The sequence below is a fragment of the Gordionus sp. m RMFG-2023 genome, chromosome 1 (genome assembly GCF_954871325.1).
Source record: "Gordionus sp. m RMFG-2023 chromosome 1, tfGorSpeb1-WG-v2, whole genome shotgun sequence".
Lineage (NCBI taxonomy): Eukaryota > Metazoa > Nematomorpha > Gordioida > Chordodea > Parachordodidae > Gordionus > Gordionus sp. m RMFG-2023.
In genome coordinates, this window is record NC_088775.1 from 52,941,900 (window position 1) to 52,957,666 (window position 15,767).

The 15,767-nt window shown below is 28.0% G+C and overlaps 1 protein-coding gene across 1 annotated transcript in view; it reads right to left on the reverse strand.

The window, feature by feature from the left end:
* Nucleotides 1–125: 125 nt before the first annotated feature.
* LOC135932021 (uncharacterized) overlaps nucleotides 126–15,767 on the reverse strand; it is a 29,272-nt gene continuing 13,630 nt past the window's right edge. Inside the window, exons 6-9 of the mRNA XM_065469360.1 lie at nucleotides 1,614–1,759; nucleotides 1,475–1,553; nucleotides 674–889; nucleotides 126–485 (exon numbers count right to left, since the gene is read on the reverse strand). Of these exons, the coding sequence (XP_065325432.1) occupies nucleotides 157–485; nucleotides 674–889; nucleotides 1,475–1,553; nucleotides 1,614–1,759 (770 nt within the window). The 3' untranslated portion in view covers nucleotides 126–156. The remainder of the gene's footprint in view (nucleotides 486–673; nucleotides 890–1,474; nucleotides 1,554–1,613; nucleotides 1,760–15,767) is intronic.

A 15,767-nucleotide genomic window follows, 5' to 3' on the forward strand; every position in this document is an offset into this window, starting at 1 on the left:
TTGGTAGTTTAAGAATGCCGAATGTGACTAGTCTTTATCTTATGATAAAAAATACACAAATTACGTCAATTTGTATAAATAAATATTTGTGTTTTTATATTTATTATACATATCGATCCGTGAAATTCAAACATATATTTAATACTAAAAAATTTATCAACTCTTTTTCAATGATAACAGTATATGATACAATCTATTATCCCCGTTAAAGTTTGACTCACTGTAATATTGTGTGAAAATGTCCATCCAATCAAACTCTTCCATAATGATCTGTTTAGTTGGTGCATCTTCATTATTAAAATTTTTAATATTATCATCGGCGAAAGGCTCCTTTATTACAGTTGATTTGTCATTAAGGTTACCGCGATTATCAATTACCATTTCTTTTTTGTTAGAATTCACTGCTAATATCCCTTTAGCGAGTTGTTCAGGTGTAATTTTACATTCTTCTTGTATAATAGCAGAACAAGGAGATCTTTCTTCTCCTTCGAAATAATTTTTTTTAAATAAAATAAAAATTTGATTCTTAAGCAGATTTATATTATTGAAACTGCTTACTTATCGAGTGTAAAAAATTTTTATTCACTTATTATTAGAAAGTTCCATTCTAGTTATTAAAATTTTTTTTTAGAGAATTGTAATAATCACTAATAGAATTGGGGTAATTTTAAACCTTCTTCCAAATTTAGGTTTTCTTCATCTATTCCAGATAATTTATTTGATGAATGCTCCAGTTCAACATTTCGTTCATAACATGTTTTCGCGTAATTTCCACTTTCGGTCTTTAACTTTATAACCATCGATACCGTTTTTGGAAAACATCTATTCTTGAAAGCTACGATCAAAATAAGCAGAAGCTTATCCAGCTTTTGGTTTAATCCCTCGATGCCTATTTCATAATATTTTTAAAAGGATTTGCTTATAATGTTAAGTAAACAATCTAAAGCGAAGTTTTTTATAGTAAAAGATTTAATTTCTAAGTTTCAGGTTAAATGCTGTTTTAAATTAAATATTTGTAGGTTTTATAAATTTCCCGAGAAAAAATTAAAGATTATTTTTTACTTGATAGACATACAAAAAATATAGGTTCTAACCCGCCTGAAACCCGGTGGTAAATTTATTAGGTCTAGGGGTCCATTACATGTTGCGGACCGGCCAACTTTATATAAATGAAGAAAATATATCTTAAAATATTTAATTTATTGTCTATTTTTATGTTATGCGTTAAATTTAAATATTCAGCAATAACTTATAATTTAATGATGTTTTTATGCATTTAGTATAAAATATAAGAAAAAGAAAATTCCTACCTGATTTTTTAAAATTTATTTAATTCATTCCATAATTCAGATATTCAATAAAGGTAAAAAGAAAGAAAATATAACATAAATTTTGGGTCAGGCGGCTTAAAAATTGATAAAATTTCGGGTTAAGCCTGGTTTGGGCCGAAAAATTGAACATATTCATAAATCACCTTTTCCGTTAAAGTCGAGGGTTTTGGAGTTCAAATGGATCAATCGCAAACAATCGAAAATACTGATCCTAGATTCGACCTAATCAAAAATAATAAATTTTAAAAAATGAAGAGTGGTAAAATAACGTATTATCATTACTGCTTCAGATAGATTTTGGGGGTCCTTATGAATGTTAGCTGGCAAATTGGAGTCCTCTAAAAGGTGTTGCCTTATTTTGTGATCGGGAATTATTTGAGGGGCTTGCACTAAAACCTTGATAATAGCGCTATGCATGTGGGATACGCCTGAATAAATAAGCGAATAGTCAAATTAGAAGTATTAAGGCTCTAATAACAAAACACAAAATAATTTAGTATTGACCAATAAAAAAAACCAATCTAAATCGAATATAAAACTAATACTCAATTATGGGCCCAAAACAATATAAGAATACTCTTTTGCTAATTTTGATTTTATTTGACGATCTCATTTTGATTTGCAAATATTAAAAAAAATGAAAGTTTGCTGAATTATTAAAAAGTTAATCGATTGATACTAAAACCCTGTATTGGACATATTTTTTTCAGTTACGCTAATCCGATAATTTTTTTCAAAGATCTAATTCTGATTTTTTTAAAAAATAGGTCAGAATCAAACCCGATTTTTTTATTGGACTGTTGAAAAGGTAGGATATTTCAACGAATGCGGAAAAATTATAAGCGCTGAAGGAAGTTATTCCTGAAAAAAATATTTATAAAAACATTAGGAAAAGACAATATTTTATATTTTGTCGAAGTTGGAGGTCTGGTGTGAAATAAATTTTAAAATCAATATCAGGATATGACAAAATCCGAGTAAATGTCTGTTCAGGTCCAGGGTTCTAATTGATATCATGAATCGGGGCTCGGAAAAGTTAAAGTAACGTTTTTTTTGGTTCATATATTTTTGTTTATTCAAAAACAATTGTTTTTATCACTCATTTTGTAATATGTTTATTTTATTAAGGGCCCTGATACAAGGTGCTGCATATTGATATCTTCGTTTTGAGAAGGAAAAGAGCGGAACGGAGTGTTAAGAGGGGTCCATGCGATGAATCCGAAGTCTAATTAGCAATTAGGAAGAGAGATAGCTCAAGAGCGGTATGGGATAATGAGATGAGGCCAAGGCTGTTATATATTATTAGTTCTATTAAAAACGAATAGTGCATTATTCGTTTTATACGGAATAGTTTTATTATTATTCGTAATAATATTTTACTATATGTCTGTATTCGATTTGAATTATTTGATAATTCGTTATTTTAAATATTATAAATATAATTCATACGAAAATATATTGAGATTTTTTTAAAATTTTTTTATTGCACTTCCATTAATGAAATTTTATTCTAAATTTTAAATATATATTTCAATATTTTTTAAATTAGTATAATATAAATTTAATTGAAAATTTATATAAAGCAAGCTCAAATTATTAAATTCTTCATTTAAAAAGTAAAATGGCTTTGCTTCAACTTCCGCGCATCTTTATTCACGTTTTTGTTATTAATTTTTGCGTCTTTTATCGATTGAAATCCAAGTTCCTTTTTAGGGTCAAGGCTATAATAGGGAGCAAAATAGCCTAAGTCTATACTAATCACATGATGTCAAGGGGTTTCGGTCATTGAAAGTATAAAGCTGAATGATTGCACTCTATTATATTTAGAGCAAAGTTGTTAAACTCTACTTTTAAAAGTAGCGCGCTACCGCTATTTGTCAAAAAAAGGTAGCGCGCTATTAGCTATTATTTTTTTAAAGTAAGGCTACTTTTTGTAAAAAAAATTTAGAAATAAATTTGTTTTATTTTTTGCTTATAATGTAATTGTATGATAGATAAAAATCAACATTTATAACTATTTAATTACAGTTAGTTTTGATTATAAAATAATTTATGTAAAAAGACTATAATTTATGTAATAAAAATAACTATTTATGGTAATATTCATTTCTTCTTTATTTTAATGCATTTTAATAATAAAATCATTTCTATACTATATCATTCCCAAGTTTAGAGCGACGATCAGAAAGTTTAAGTTCCGACAAACTAAATATTCTCTCAACATCAGTGAAAGTCATTTTTGTGGTTGTAACTAGGGCATCTTTGTTTGTTATGAGACTATTCAGCTTTACCATGAGCCTATCACGTGATCTCTGATCATCGGAATTGATATATGACCAGTTTAGCTTAAAATTGGGATAAATCATAAATTTTATTTGCAAGTATATCGTATGTCTGACATCCTATTATTTTTTTAAAGGGTTAATGCTATATATCTTCTTTTTAAAATCTTAGGGTCTAGCCAATGACCTGTTTGCCAAATATTCACTAAAAATATTAATATCAGATCAATATATAAATATAAATAAGTTTTTCCCTTCTGTTATGTGTCCAAATATCTGCCGTGGTATATATATAGGATGTCTTTGACAACTCTACTATTAGAGAATCTTTAATCACTTCAAAGTTATCTGCTATCTTAATTATTAGTGTCTGTTGACATAAAATAGGGGATAGAGTTTTAATCATCATGATAAATGAGGGATTATCAACCTTGGACATTGGCTGAGCTGTATCAATTATAATGACAATGACTTTATCAGCCAGTATCTGAGAAATATTGGCATGCATTATTAATCAATTTGGCTTGAATTGAATTGGTCTTTTTGGATGTAGTCTCCCGTATACCAAAATTATTACGATGTTTTTCTATCACTTTAAAACTGTTGGCATGAACTTATAAAATATATGCTATTAGAATTTTAAAAAATCACCTTTAGGTGTTATTTGAAGTTATAGCTTCTAGATTTATTTGAAGATATTTTTTACATTTTAAACTAATAAATTTGTAGCCACTTTTCGTTTTTACATTAATTTGAAAATATTTTTCAAATTTTGGAAATGGAAAAGTATTATTGTTATCAAGAACATTTTCTTCCAAAGTACCTTCCATTTCATTAATATCATTGTCTGACTCATTGACATCGATTTGGATATCCACTTTAAATAATTTACACCCAGTGGCCCCTACACTTTTTGAGCGAATGAAGCAGAATACTCCCATGAAAAGTATCCCCCCCCCTTCGAAAAAATGATAATTATGACACTCATAAATTTCAAAAATAATTTTTATTGCATCAATTTTTAATATATAATATAAATAAAATGCAAAAAATATAACTTTATAAATATTATTTTAAATTAATAATTTAGATAAATTAGGGGAAGAGAAAGCGAAAGAATTTATAATTTCATCAGTATTTAATTGTTTAAATAAAAATTTTTCCATTGATAATATGGTTAAATTATTGAGAAAAGAATCTTTCATGGTAATGCGCAGTCTTGTTTTAATTAATTTAATTTTGCTCATGACTCTTTCGGCAGTACATGAGGTTGTGGGAATGGTTAATAAATATTTATATAAAATTCTTAAATTAGGGAAAGCAGAAAAATTTTAAAGTAAACGATAAGGTAAAATAAATGAATAGTTTTTCCAATCTGAATCGTAAGTCCCTGAATTATCATCATCATCAGAAGAAGCTAAATAATGTATTGGTAAAAATATTTTAATTAAATAAATTTACAATTCTCAGAATCTGACAAATCTTTAGATTCTTGAACCTCTAGGTCATGAGTAATAATTACATCCCCATTTTGGCCATCTTATTTCTAAACTTCAACATTTCTTCGAAAATTTTACTTGAATTTAAATTGTAAATTCACAGATATCCTCGATATCTTCTTTAATAATTGATTTTTCTGCCATTCCCTTTGGCGTAAAAAATGATGTTTGATGTAAAGATTTCATGGTATCATCATTAAATCTTTCGTTAAACTGCATAATAATTAAATCGAGTGCAGCATAAAACACACCTAATCAAAAATGTAGATTTCTCTCCTTCATAAAATCTTGCGCCTTTGAAAAAACATCTAAAAATTCAGTGTTATTATCTATTAGATTAAAAAATAATTAAGACAATAATTTTTATTATACTTCTCAAATTAATCAAGCAATCTTTTGCCAATTGAATTTGATTTATTGCATACCATATATCCTTCGAAATGGTTTGCAATTTTGTACAAGTCAAACTTGTTATCAACAATATTTTATCCAAAATACAAAGTGATAAGATAAAATCAAATTTTCCTATTCTAAAGACTATAGCACTAGCCATAGTGGAAGTGGCAGGATCTTCAAAATCCTTCTGCCCTCAAGGCATCATAAAGTAGAAAAAAATTTACAATAGCTTTATATGAGGATAACCAGCTTCTAAATAAAAAAACATTTTAAATCTAAATAAATAAGGTACTATTACCGAGTGGTATTATTGATGCGTAGAAATCGTTCGATTTTTTCAGATCATTACACTGAAATTTTTTGAGTACCTCATATCTTTTTACACCATTAAAATAGACATAAATCTCATTTAGTATTCCTAGAACATTTAGAAGTTCTTTAATTGATTGGCATAATTGAACAACGATTAAATTTAATCGATGACAATAACACCAAATAAAATCTGCCTTTGGCGCCTCTGCTCTAATCAAGGCTTTCACACCATTGATTCTTCCACTCATGTTTGAGGCGCCATCATAACTTTGCCCAAATAGTTGTTCAAGAGGTAAATTCATCGAGCCAAGTTTGGATATTATATTATGCTTTTTATCGAGACCTGTGGTATTTCCCTTACAATATATGTCAATCAGTTTTTCAACAGGCTTCGGCGTCTCACTATTTTCAATATATCTTACTATCAAAGCTATTGCTTCTGAATTCGAAACATCGTATGTGCATGATTGAAAAGCACCTGTTAAATGTAATCTCATTTTGAATTTTTTTTATAACTATATTTTTCATGGTTTCAATGAGAATGTTTATGTTATTATATGATAATAGGTTTGAATATAATTTCGTTTTTAATCCTTTTTTCTTTCTTCATTTTGCTATATATACATTTTTAGTATAGGTTCAGAATCTGCAATACACTTAATAAGGACCATCATATTGATTTCTTGTTGCCTGTTACCCCAGAAGGCTTGGTTACGAGATATTAAATAATCTAAACATCTTATTATAATTCTTATAATAGAACGGTTATTATCTACACATTCTTTCTGAGGTGTTATAAATTTTAATATCGAATTTTTATTATGAGAAAGCCTTCCATAATAGGCCATCATATGTGCCTGTGAAGATTCATGCAGAATAATATCACGATTAATATTTTGCCATTTATCTAGACCTTCACATGCCCATTTTGAATTTGCGTGTGGACCACCAAATAAGAGACATATTAAGCAAAAAACTTTATACATTTTAATACTATAAGTAATCAAATTTCTAGGAATTTTGCTATTGTCAATATTGGTTAATATTTTTAGGCATATTTTAAAATTGGAAAAATAATTTATGACAAGAAATTTCGGATAACAAATTTACTAAACATCGACCAAAATTTCCCTCAATATATTAAATTAAATATTAAGTAGGGGGTCTTATTGTTACATTTATAAACCAGAAATCACATGATCATGATGGATGTAAAAAAAAAGTACCCCCACTCAAATTTACTGAAGCAGTTGCTTAGGACCCCCCCCCCCGTTGTAGGGGCCCCTGTTTACACCAGATGATTTAGGTTTATAATACAAATTGAAAATATAAATTTCAATTTCAAAATTAAATAATAAGTCGTAAAAATTATAATTAATTAAGATATTATATTTAAATTTTCATGTTTATAGTTCAAAGGTAAGTAGGCTCGAGGTTTGACGGAATGCCAGCAGATTTCAAGGCCCTGGCAATAGTATCATTGCATTTTGAATGTCTAATGAATCTGCCTCTACAATGCTTGCAGTGCAAATAGTGACGGCCTTTGAAGTTAACCGATGTTTGACAGATACAGTGATAGGATTTCACCATATCACAATTGAGTCAAAGACCGATGGCGTGATGTAGCTCATCGTTGCTTAGAAGCTGGTAAAAATTTCGCGATGGAAAAGCCTAGAAATTCGTACTCGATACCTGCGGAAATGGAGAAGAGTAGAGAATAGTCCTCGGGTTGGCTTCTCGATTTAAGGTATGCAATGGAGTAGTTACTAGAGGCTTATCCAAGTTCTTCTGTAGTGCCGATGAGGGATGATCGACTAATGAGAGAACTTCTATAGAACAATTGCCTGCAGAACAAGAAGTCAGGATGTTTTATGAGTGTGTGTATGATGGGTCGCATGACAGGCGAGAGGATATGAGCACATTACGGAAAGTAGGGAGGGCGACCTTATGCCAATGCCAACTAATTTGGTTGATAAGGTAGCCTGTAACCAAGTAGATCTCCAAATTTAAGATTGAGTGTATCTTCCGTGAGGCGTTTAATCTCGAGCTCATGCGCAAGTGTTGTTAATTGGTTGGTTGTGTAAAACCCAGACCCGGGGTTTGGGTCTAAAAATCGACCAAACCAGCTCTGAGCACGAACCCCAAGCATAGACCCGGGGTTCAGGCCTATCGTTTAGACCCGGGGTTCAGATAAATGAAAAGTAAAAAAAAAAATCTCATTTTCATTTACTAATCTAAAATTAAATCTTATTATACATTTTATTCTAATTAATTATTAAAGCTTTGTTTATTATTTTATTATACATTAATCTCATTCTCATCTCATTCTTACCATTTAATTTAAATATTTGTTTAAATTGGATTGGGGTGCTTTTGATTGGAATCTGTTAAATTCACATTCAGCATGCGTTTTTTTATATTTGTGAATTATTAATTATTATTTTTCAGTGTTGTCTTGTTGGTATAACGATTTAATAAACATATTAAATTAAAAATAAAACCCATTGTTGAGATAGAAATATTTTGTTTGTAAAAATAAATAAAATAACATAACACATTATTTATTTAATTTTAAAACTTGAAGTTGAAGTTGAAAGAAAATGTTAAAAATAAAAACTTCAGATAAATTAATTTTAATTAAATTTAAAACTATATTTTATATATTTTGACTTCAGAATAGGCAGGAGAAAAAGATGCTTTTTAGAAATTGAACAAACCCGGCTAGAAAGTTCGCACCTCATTCTGAACTAAAAATGATCATAGCGATACTAATTTATTAAGCCAGGGCATGCTGAAACACGTTTTAAGAAAGTTTCCATGGCCCCTCGACCTGTCTGTTGTTTTGAATCCTTTTTTAATACCGGAAATTATTTTAAAACTTAAAAAAAAAGAAAGGAATTATATTTTGATTTAAAAAATTTTTAAAAAAGAAAATAATTTATGAATGAAATTAAGAAAAATTTACATTATTACTGGATATATAAAATGCAAATGTGTTATTCATCTGAACCCCGGGTCTAAACATAGTAATTACTTACTAATTGCTGGTTAGCGAGAGGAAAATATATTACAATAATGTATTATAGTGATCTGCATCGAGCCTAATTTTTCAAGCCCTGCCTGGCCCAAAAATTTTTTAAAAATATTTTCCGGCTTGAACCTGTATTTTTTACCGATCCGGCACGAATTTATTTAAATATAGAAATTAATTTTTATAATTACTCAAAATAAAGGATATATGTTATACGGCGTCTAGTTTCTAAAAATAAAATTAAATATTATTATTTTACATAAAAAATTCAACATAAAATTGATAAATTTTGATATATTTAAAAAAATTTCTAAGCCCCGACCCTAACTGGCCCGAATTTTTTAAAAAAAATATTAGGCTTGATCCAGCCCGAACCCGATTTATTTTAAAAAAATGGACCGAACTTTTGCAGATCTCTAATGTATTATACAATATGCCACACTCTCGTTGGAAACAGTTATAATTATAAATTATATAAAAATTATTTTATTTCCTTTTTTTGAAATTTCGGAAGAAAGGGAAGCTTTTCAAGAAGAAATATATTTTTTATTTATTAAATTTTAATTATATATTACTAGTTAATAACCCGCCAAGAATGACGGGATTGAGGGGTAATTAGTTTGTATATATGGTACTAAATATACTTTATTAATATATTTTATAAAAATATTAAAATTTTGGCGATTAAGAGGAAAATTTGTGAATCACGCCTCATAAGATATTCTTAATTTCTGATTCATCTATCATCGAAAGGGAGAAAAGTATGATGGCCCGTCTTTCTTGATGGGCAAAATGAAAAATATATAACTAAGAGTACCAGAGCGTTAGTCAGCATTGCTGAGTCTGTCAAAAATGACGGGGAATGAGAATTTTCTCCATAGGGTAATTCCATGACAAATTAACCACGATTCGGCCGACCCCCTTTGAATTTTATTAAATTTGGTAAGTAAAGAAAGGTTAGTGTAGTTAAGAAATAGCCAAAATTTTAGCCTCGTAACATTTATATTTTTTGAGATATTAGGGTTCAAAGTGGCAAAAATGACGTATTTTTACCATTATCTGCCTTAATTCAATTAAGCATATCTTAAAAACTACATAATTTTAAATAACAAATTTAATATCAAAATTACGTACAAAGATTCTACTTTCAGATAAAAAAAAATTTTAAATTTTTTTCCAATTTCCGGTCACTTTATTTAATATGCAAGGACTAAAAAAGATTTTTTGGAAATAATACAACCTTCAATTTTTATAAAAAATTTAAAAGACATTACTAAACTCTTCCTTTATATTTCTAAAAAAAATTAGTCTGGGACGCGGCCATCTTCATTCTCAAAATCGATAAAAATGTTTAGAAAAGTGTTTAAATATTTTCCCAAAAGGCGTCTTTGTATAAAATTATATATTAATCCGTTTTTAATGGTTTTTCTTAAACTATTTGATATAATTAAAAGGATTATTCATCTTGTAAATGAAAATAACAATAAATGGGGCTTTCATTCAATTATAGAAATTATCTATCGATAAAAGAAATATGGCCGTAGTTATACATTGTTGTCACAAGAAAGTAAATGAGCTACCGAAAGATTAGAATCTTTTAAAAGTGAGTTATTTTTTAAATTTATATTATATCAATTATTTTTAATATTTAGGGGGCCATTTATGAAATGCACAAGATTCTGATTCATATATTCAAAAACTATAAACTTGGTTGAATATATTTTATTAATATTCATTAAATATATGTTATAGGGGCAAAATTTTTTATAATAAATAAAGTAATAAATTGAATTTCTTTATCGATAGATAATTTCTATAATTGAATGAAAGCCCCATTTATTGTTATTTTCACTTACAAGATGAATAATTCTTTAATTTATATCAAATAGTTCAAAAAAAACCATTAAAAACTGATTAATATATAATTCTATACAAAGACACCCTCTTTCGGGAAAATATTTATATACTTTTCTAAACATTTTTATTGATTTTGAAAATGAAGATGGCCTCGTCCCGGATCAATTTTTTTTTAGAAATATAAAGGAAGAGTTTAGTAATGTCTACTAAATTTTTTTAAAAAATTGAAGGTCTTATTATTTCCAAAATATAGTTTTCACCTTGCATATTTAATAAAATGACCGGAAATTGGAAAAAAATTAAAAAAATTTTTTTTATCTGAAAGTAGAATCTTTGTACGTAATTTTGATATTAAATTTGTTATTTACAATTATATAGTTTTTAAGATATGCTTAATTGAATGAAGGCAGTTAATGGTAAAAATACGTCATTTTTGCCACTTTGAACCCTAATATCTCCAAAAATATAAATGCTACGAAGCTAAAATTTTGGCTATTTCTTAACTACACTAACCTTTCTTTGATTACCAAATTTTAAAAAAATCGAAGGGGGTCGGCCGAAAATCTCATTTTTTTTGCACATTTGACATGAAATGACCCCTTACTCTTATGATAGTTGTTGCCTGTTATTTTAAAATAATAAATTTATATTATTTATAACCCCTCCCACTTTCAGGCCAGGTCCATTCCATTAAAACTAAGTTTATATGCTATGTTTTGAGTCAAAATATATTTAAAGCTTTTACTTGATACCCATATCAATATTATTTGTTAAAATATTAATCTTTGCCTATTATTTAATATTGAAAAAATTCCCAAGCAAGATCCAAGGCTATAATTTTTGAAAAAATTTCCCCAACCCCAACCAAAGATCATAATAATTTTGGTAGTTGAGAACTGGAATAAAATATTTAAAAAAATCATAATGAATTTAAAAATACAATCTTAATCAGATTTTATGGGCCTTGGCTTAATTATTTTAGGTCAATGTCTGATCTATAGTTAATAATAAAAAAATTCACAAGAGTCCAAGCTGATAATAATTTGAAAAATTTACCCAAGCGTAACCCAATATAATTTATAAAAATATTTTCCAAGCCCAGCCCGACCCATTATAATTTAAAAAAAATTTTCTTAAACCTGGTCAACCGATAATAATTTAAAATTTTATTCAGCTTCCAAGAAAAAAAATATTTTCCAAGCCCAGCCCAACCCATTATAATTTAAAAAAAAATTTCTCAAACCTGGTCAACCAATAATTTTGAAATTGTTTTTCCAAGCCTGGAACTTCCAATAAAAAAGATAAATATTGATATATTTAAATTACTTTATCATAATATAGTTTCATATATAAGAAGAATTGTATTACAAAATTTAATATAGAAGGGGGGTGACTGGAAAGAACGTTTGTCTATCGAATGTTAAGTCAGTGGTTTGAATCTCGTTGATGTATAAAAAAATTTTTAAAAAAGTTTTCTTTTTTTAAAAAAAAATAATTTAACATTAGAGGTATATACTATAGTCTCCTTCGATTTATTTAACATTAAGATGATAGGAAAGTTGATACCAAAAATAAAAATTAACATGAAGATGATAAGAACGTTGATACCAAAAATAAAAATTAACATATACGAAAACGTTTATTTCTTGATTACGGCGATTATATATATTAGATTAAAAAAGAAAGAAAAGTCACTTCTTTTAACAATATGTATATTTATTATTTTTTATAAAGAAATTTATCCCCCTTATAATTTCCGATTACGTGAAGTGAAACGTGTATTAGTATTATTATTAAATATACAATAAAAGGGGGTAAACAAAGTAAGATTTTATTTTAATTTAATACATATTGAGGTAAGTTTTTTTCATCTTTAAAAATATATCAATTTAAATGTATTAAAAAATAAACCCGGGCCGGCCCCTGTTTTACAGATAAGATATATTTCTTATGCTACCCTGTCCTTGCTGATTATTGAGTTAGCCATATTTAAAATTACTAAATACATCGTGTAAAAACTTTTTTAGATGCTGATACATTTACAAATGTATCTCGATGCAGAAATTGAGCTATAAAATTTATTGAGTTAATATCACATCTATATAATTAAAAAATGATTTAGATTTTAAAATCGTGTACAAATCTTTTCTTTATTGAAATATGGGAAGAAGCCAGAAAGCTGTGGAAAAAATTTTCAAATAAATTATTGCACACTATTATATCAGAAAGTTATAATGACACCCGGGTCTAAACCACGGGTTCGTGCTCAGACCAGGCCCGAGCACTTAATTGGATCGTAAATTAAGCAAATTAACAACACTATGCGCATCGAGGTTGACATCATATTGTAAGATTCGCGTCAATCGGAGTGTATATAAAATTCTCGGAATTAGAAAGTAGTTCTTCAATAGAAAGCATGGTGAGCTGGGAGGCGGGATAATCTACCGTGCATGAGGGATATCTCTTATGAAGTAATGACAAGAAACTTGATAAAGGACTCGTCTTTACCTTTTGGAGATGCAAGATGTGTCAGAGTTCAATGGTGTATGATTGAACATAAGATCGTTTAAGGTCAATGATCCCAAGGAGACAATATTCACTGTTGTCTGGATTAATTCCCAGTCCTAAACTGATCTCGCTGGATTTTATTATCTTGATTGCCTTCATCACTTTATCAGGTGGCCCGCCTAGTATACCATCGGGTAATTCCATAGATAACGGCCGACCTTTTTAATTTCGATAAAAATCTGCATACTGAGAAAATAAGATTCTTAAAAATTGAGATAAGAAAAAATAATGATGTTAAAATTAAAATTATATATCATTTTGTAACTATTAGAGGCCTTTTATTAAATATAAAGAATTTTTTTTAATATTGTTGTGGTTTTTATTTACGTTATAAACTTTAAACTCAGGTGTTTCGCTTTCCAAATTTTTTTGAATTTAATATTTTCTTATTCACTAACACTATATCTATTCAGTAAAAAATTTTAACTTGGGACAGCCATGGATTTTTTAGTTTTTGCGATTTAAAAAATCTAAAAAATAAATATTTTTTTAAAAAATAGATGTCGCTCGTTTTGTGAAAATTATTTTTTTTTTAAAAACTTTTTTCCATTTTTAAACATAAATATTAAGATTTTCCAGCATTAATATCATGAAAAAAATATTATTTAGATCGTTTGATAGGCTTACTTATTATTAGTACATATTGATAACTTGTAAAAATTAGTTGTTTTTATAATAAATGATTAAATCTTAGTTACGATTTCGATATCTCCTACAAGAAATATTTATAATGTATAAATATAAATGCGCAAATCCTTTTAAATCTAAACACTTTAATTATAAAAAAACTTGCGTAAAGTTATGACGGGGGTGACACTTTCCAAACATTGAGGCGGGACACAATATTTATGATAAATGTCGTAAACGTTTATCACAAAAAATATTGAAAATATAAATTCTGATAAGCGAATATGTAAATAACATCAATTGATACAATCAATATAACTTTAAACAAATTGGAATATCTCCTATTAAGAAAAAAAACTAACCGAAAAAATTTATCAAAAAAAGGTAGCGAAAATATCATAAGCTATTTCAGATATAATAATTAACAATCCAGAATCGGATACAAAAGACAATAATGATATACTCAATATAAATCACAATATCCTAATTTATCAAAAAATAAACAAATATCAATTGCTGACCATTCTACCTCCTAATTGGAGCGCAAATAAAATAAAAAAGGAATTCAACGCTACATATCATATGGCTTATAATTCCAAAATCATTTTAGAAGAAAAGGGGATTCTTTCAACTCCAAATCGAAAGCCTGCAAAATATCTCAATCAAAAAACAGTTGATATTGTTAAAAAAATTTTGCAGTGATGAAGTTAGTAAAAAATTGCATATCTATCATTGAAAAGGGGGAATGAGTGAACGCTCAAAAAGGTTAGTTCTTAATAATTTAAAAGATGTATATAATCTTTTTAAGGTGATTAATTCAAACATAACTATTGTATTTTCGAAATTTGCTAGCTTAAGACCAAAAAATTGTATATTAGCAGTGGCTAGCTGAACACATAGTGTGTGCATTTGTAGCATACACCAGAATGAAACTTATGATTTTAGGCTGTGAATTAGCAACATTGACTAAAAATGGTGAGGATATATTAACAACTTATAGAGATGTTATAGGCAGAATGACTTGCAATCCCCCGTTACCCACTTGTTATATTGGTGACTGCAACGAGTGTCCTGGCTCGGCACTCTTAAAAGAACGCATCGAAAAATTATTTATAAAAAATGATATAGCTCTTGTTAAGTTTAAACAGTGGGTTTCGGTAGATAGAACAACTCTGGAGACTATTTCTCAATCCTCAGACGAATTTATTAATTACTTTTTCGATAAAATGAATATTCTCATAAGCCATTCATTTATTTGTGAACAACAAAGTTCTTTTCACAATATCCTTAAAAATAGTTTAGAAAATAATGTATCTAATTATTTGTGACTTTTCAGAAATTATTCCTTTATTATCCAAGACGAAGTTCAGGGTTATCATTGGACAACTTCGCAAGTTATGTTGCATCCATTCTCGATTTATTATATAATAGGAGATCAAATAAACAGTCTAAGTTTTGTAGTAATATTGGAATCCTTAATTCATAATACTGTTTTATTCCATTTATTCCAATCACATTTGATTCATTTAAAAAAAAAAAATTCGACACTCCACCAGAAAAAATTCACTACTTTTCTGATGGTTCAGCAGGAATATAAAAAGAGGAAAACTTCATCAATGTTTGCTACCATGAAATCGATTTTGATGTTCAAGCAGAATGTCATTTTTTTCCTACGGCACATTGTAGAAGTGCCTGCGACGGCATAGGCGGCACAGTAAAAAGATTTTATACTGATCAAATAATTACACCTTTACAATTTTATAAATATATGGAAGAGCATATAAAAGGTATAAATTTTTCTTATACCACCATACCAGAGTATGAGGAAGAAGAGATAAGGCTAAGTGAGAGGTTTAGTAAATCT